Here is a 5755-nt window from a genome sequence, read left to right as displayed (position 1 = left end):
TTGAATATTCGAATATTCGACCTTCCAATCGATCGAATATTCGAATATTCGGTTATTTGGCCAGTCCAAATTACCTCAAAAGCAAAAAATATGCCATACATGTACATGTAGTCGACGTTCGTGCGCACGTCAGCATGCCATGCATGATTTCTTCACAGGTAAGTCAGGTATTTGACAACAATCAGTTGTTCTTCAGTCGTCAGTAATTTAAAGATTAACAATAACCATAGAAGCTAGAGTGAAGGATTCCTTGTTTGCATGGGGGACGTATTAAGCCGTGAACCCCAAACACGGCGGGTGGCGTCAGCTATTGTGACTCTCGACCCTTAACTCGCAAACAGGAACCGAGCATATCTATACTGGAAGCTTCTTGAAGTCTACAAAACGGTGTACTTCCTAGTCACAGTATTGAGGATAAAAAAAATCACTTTTATAATAATAACTCGCACTTTTGTCACCAAGAATTGAGGAAATGATTTTATATCATTTTAAATAAACTTATTCTCAACAACCAAAAACTCCAAGAAAAAAACCTATGATATTTAATGTTTTATTCAATGAAATATGGGTCTTTGAATTGTAAATGCATATTAAGTTTATGCAAATAATGGGCGTGGGCGCGGCATACACATGCCCCAGCTTGACACGTGCAAAGCAGTTTTTCCTTGTTTGCCCACAGGGGATGTATTATAAGCTGTGTACCCAAAACACGAAGGGTGACATTTCAGCAAAAAAAAAAAAAAAAATCGCCAGCCGAGCTCCGGCGGGCGCATTGTTGGCGGGCTAATTAGGGCACAGGTGCGCTGACCCGGTTCTTTGTCTGGCTAAGTGCGTGCTCTGGAGATAACTTTCTAACAAATAGGCCACTAAAAGGTTTGGATATTCCAACTTGCAACATTTTGATACATTTTGTCTAGCTGTGGTTTTCTATGCTGGGAATCAGGGGTACGGTACGGTGCGGTGAGTTGACCGCAAAGTCTGTCTGTCGAAATAAATGAGAGCTCTTTTGAGTTTGAAATCCTCTCTGTTGTCTGCCCTTTTCTTGCGTTTTGCTCGACTTGGAGGACATAAGCCAGAGGTTCCGCTATTATTACTGAAAGTATAATTGCTGAACTAGTTTTTGAAGTGTTTATGTATGTTTTATTTGTGCAAATTGGGTGCAATTAGCAGACTAACCCAGCGAACAAAGCTGACGGACAGCGAACGAAAATGTGTTCAATAAAAGGGTGCTCTGATCAGTTGAGAGAACTAGATTATTTTGTACATGTACATGTATATAATTACGGAGGCATTGAGGCGAACATCTAACAGCCATAATAAATTTACCCCTAAAAGTAAACAAGAAATTCTTTTAGAAAAATCCCAGAGTCCGTAACGTAAATGAACCAAGGTTTTCAAAACGTTTTAATGTAATGTTGGGGTTCATGACAAGTTTTCTACAACACCGCCACGTGCTGTGAGCAGCATACTGCGTGCAAGGCGATTCCCTATAACCACGTGCATTCGACACGATTGAACAGGCGATGGAAAACTTTGGGGGAATTGGCTTCGCTGTATCAGTGTAATGTACCGCTTCTTGTGCGACCCTGTGCGAGCAGTACGTCCCTTTAAATAAGTACATGAAAACGGAAAATACAAAGGCCCACACAGAAAAAAGAAATCAAGTTCTTTGCATGAGATTGCAGAGGTCTTCTACATCGATGTTGGCATGCCATTTTCGCGATGTCAATAGCCGATCCAGTAAGCCCCTCCCACTGCGCACGTGGGCAAATTAACACGTGCTCCTCTCCAATGCCACGCTGCATTTTCCTATGCTGCACACATGTACATGTAACACCAACGCGCGGGAAACTTGCCAGGATCGCATCGGGAAAAACAGCGGCGGTTTTCTTTTGAAAGTAGGGATTGTAAGTAGGACAACAACAAACAAAAATACGGACAACGGAAACGTTACTACTCATGCTAGAAGTTTGATATGAAAAGGTGTCAGGAAGTGTTTTGTGAAGACATGAAAGACAAAATGTCTTGTTTATCTTGTCGGAAGCATCAGCGATTGGTGTTGCAGTCCGGCGTTAAAAAAATGGGTTGGCTTTACTGCAAGCACTCCCAAAGCAGAAGTACATGTATTATATGTATGGCATTATTGCTTGGCATATATACAAGCTACTTGTATGGGTGTTTTGGCAGCAACTCGAAACTTAACTTTGAGAATACACTTTTGTTGTTAAAAAAAAAAAAAATTTTCACCTTTTTATTTCATTGCATATCACCACCGAATATTCTTATTCGAAAAAAATATTCGAATATTCGTTATCGATCGAATAAACCGAATTCCGAATATTCGGCACAGCCCTAGGGGGGAAGGGGGATGGAATCAAGTTAAACATTCATGCATCGTCACTTTGGAGTGCTGTGGTCCAATGGTTACAGTGTTCGACCCATGTACCATGTTACAATGTACGTGGGTTGGAACCCTGATGGGGAACATGGTGCTTGTGTTCTTGGGCAAGACACTTTACTACCGTACAATTGCCTCTCTAAACCCACGAGTATACAATTTGCTGGAAAGCACTATACATGTATATAATAGAAGCACCACGCATTATTATTATACTAGCAAAGGGGTGGGGGGGGGGGGTCGGGAGGAGTGGGCAGGTGGGGGTTGTCGGGGGCTATGGGGTGGGGGGATAGGGGAAGGGAGGGACTGGTTTCCATAATCTCAGCTATGTCTCATGCTTCGGCTTTTAGGCGCCAGCTTCATGACTTCAGTAATGTGACTTGATAGACTATGGGGATACTGAATTCTCTCGTTCCAGGTCAGTAACATTTGAGCAGAGCAGGAATTCTTATGAATTTTTGACTGAAGAAAAATATTAGTCAAACCAGAGATAAAGCTAAGGTTTTTGAAGCCTCCTTGCCCCCCCCCCCCTTGTAATTTGGAGATGTAGGTTAAGGTTTCAGTATTTGACTACTTCTCAATGATGAAAATTTAAGAGAAAAAAAATAAAGCAACATCTGTGAGGAATTGATTTTGCAAGACACGGGACTTCTTGGTCCATAACATATATTTTTGTTCTTACCTCGTGTTGTGCGAACATCAAAGTCACCTCCTCTTCATCTTCTGCAGACAAAAGAAAAAGTCAACACAATTCTGAAAATTCCGATTAATCCATATAAATATTGCACATCAGCCTCATCTTAAAGAGAATGTACAACATTTGCTTTTGCTGCAATTTTCAGAAATAAATGGGTTTGGAGGATTAGAATGTTATAGCAAATATTGTTAAACTGACTTGTTTCACATTTTCAAAGCTCTGTCCACGGATCACAAAAAAGGTGTGTGTTCTTTCAGCATAACGAAAACAATTCACACACATCCTTATGTGATTCGTTTTCGATTTGCTGAAAGAACACTGAACTTTTTTGTGATCCGTGGACAGAACCTTAAAACGGTGGTTGTGTTTAAAACTCCGTAACTCGAAAAGTACATAAGTGATTTGAATGATACTTGTACTAAAAGAATGCTTATGAATTGGGCTTTCATATCCTAGATTTTGAAAGTGCTACATGCAGAACTTCACTAAAGCAATGGTCCCGACATTTGGGTTTCGTTTTTTTTTTACTCACCCTGTATTTCAAGGTCAAGGAAAGACCAAAGTGCAAACGTGGGAAAGACTTTATATGCCCAGCCCCTGGACCAGCTATAATCATGATAGGAGCACATGTTATTCCCTGCTGACCCAAACAGATTATTATTTATCAAATTAAATATTCAAACACCGTGCGGATCGTTACACCTCGATGCGATGATGGATCTTAAGAGACCAGGTCAGTTCTGGACAAAGTGTCAGTGCTGAGATTTGTTTAACAAGTTTGAGCAATATGCTCCAGAGAAAATTGGGACTTAAGATTGTTCTTTCTTTTTATAAATCAAAGTGTCATCTTTATGGTCTAACTTTTACAGGGGATACCAAAACATTTTCTCGATGTTGGATTTCCGATATATACAATTATTAAAATTCTGATAGACGGTGCTTAACATGTAAATATATCTAATGCTAACAATTTGTAATTCAAGTTGACATTTTATGTCTAAAGTCTTAAAAAAATATTGGATTTTTTTGTCCATTCAACGTCTTTTGTATAAAACAAAATAAACTGCCATTCAAAAAAAAAAAACGCAATGAAACCTGGCCTCCCAAGCAAGATGAAACCTATCGTAATTAGAAGCGATTGTTTTGTCACGACAGCAATGACGGCAATCTGGAACTCACTTCCTGAGTTGGGAATTAATCTTAGACTCAAGAGGCTAAAACAGAGACAGTAAACTGACAAACACTGCATTGCTGTCACGCACAAACAAACGGTAGAATAATTACCCTCCGACAAAATATTTTGTTATTCATGAAAAGAATTATAAGGATTAAAGGTAGAGTAGATCGTTTGTCGTTTGTGTATTTTTTGTAAGTGCTCAAAATCGAAAGACAGGGGCTTAACAACTAACCTGAAGATATTAACTCAGTGAATGTCGTTTATTCTGAGAAAACAATACTCTAGGGTTGATTTCAATTCAAAATTTCATGTTTTGAATTGCGCACGAAATCAGCATCCGGGTCACGTTCTCATTCAGCAGATTGCAGCTAAGCGATGTCACGCACAGAACCGACGAATAATAGCAATCGCGCGCGCGTGTACCGTGTCGACACTTGCACAAACCCGTGTACGGATTCGCCGAATTACAAACCAACTACTAACACAATTTCCAAAAATGGGTCACTTGCTTACTTTTTTATTTCTCAAAATGACAGCATGCCAGAAGGAATAATTTCACACGGATTTTAGTGCCATTACCATCTTTAAACCAAGCATGCTTTTCAACAATAATTTTGTCGGTTACTTTTGAATAGCCGCAAATAATCTACTCTACCTTTAAAGGAATTTACAACATTTGCAAACATCGAAAATAAAACTACCAAGTTTTTACGAAATACCTTACTAGGATGTGGTAAATGACAGTCTAAAGCATCCTGTAAAATTATGGCACCTGGTGTGAAGTCCTTTTCAAGAAAATGATATTTTTGTATACATTTCCAGCAGTGGTCGGCCGAGTACCGTTGGAAAAACCTAACTATTTTTCAACTACTGCTCCAAATTTACTTCTTTTTTTTCAGTCCAAATTTGTTTGCTATTGGTTACATGTTCATGAACAGGTGCAGGCCAGCTAGACTTGTTCCCTTACCTTACCATTTTCCGGCATCTATAAATTGATCCATTTTATCTTTAGTGGAGGCAGGGAACCAGACTACTTGAACATTTTTGTTTGTCTTAGTATTTCCAGCATTTTCGAACACAAAACTTCAAACATGTCTGTGTAACAATATTTGATCTATTATACTAAACCCTCAAACAGTTCATTTCTGAAAATTACAGCAAAAACCAATGATGTACATTCCCTTTAACTAAAAAAAAAAAAATCATCAGTACAGGTATATCACCTGATTATAAGATTTGAATCCAACAAAAAAATTACAGTACATTTAACATCCCTGGAAAATTTTTTTTTTTCATTTCCCCTATCGATGTGCTCGTGTCTGAGCTTGAGGCGACATTAAGGAAACATGTGCAAACGCAAGCTGGTCAGGACCCCTGTATAAAACCTCCCGTGGCCCCCTCTTGATGAAAGTGAAGTCTCGAGAATGCTTAATGAAAATGTCTGATGGAGAAACCATGTTGAAGTTTAAAAAATAAAAGCAAC

The 5755-nt window shown here is 39.1% G+C and overlaps 1 protein-coding gene across 1 annotated transcript in view; it reads right to left on the bottom strand.

Annotated features, from left to right (window-relative positions):
• Positions 1-3118, bottom strand: part of LOC119722410 (sodium bicarbonate transporter-like protein 11) — a 58413-nt gene extending 55295 nt beyond the window's left edge. Inside the window, exon 1 of the mRNA XM_038192516.1 lies at positions 3081-3118. Coding sequence (XP_038048444.1) covers positions 3081-3098 — 18 coding nt within the window. The 5' untranslated portion in view covers positions 3099-3118. The remainder of the gene's footprint in view (positions 1-3080) is intronic.
• Between the last annotated feature and the right edge of the window lie 2637 nt (positions 3119-5755).

This window comes from Patiria miniata, unplaced genomic scaffold, assembly GCF_015706575.1.
Source record: "Patiria miniata isolate m_02_andy unplaced genomic scaffold, ASM1570657v1 HiC_scaffold_15, whole genome shotgun sequence".
Lineage (NCBI taxonomy): Eukaryota > Metazoa > Echinodermata > Asteroidea > Valvatida > Asterinidae > Patiria > Patiria miniata.
Note: the sequence above shows the minus strand (reverse complement) of the source record. Positions and strands in the feature narration are given on the sequence as shown.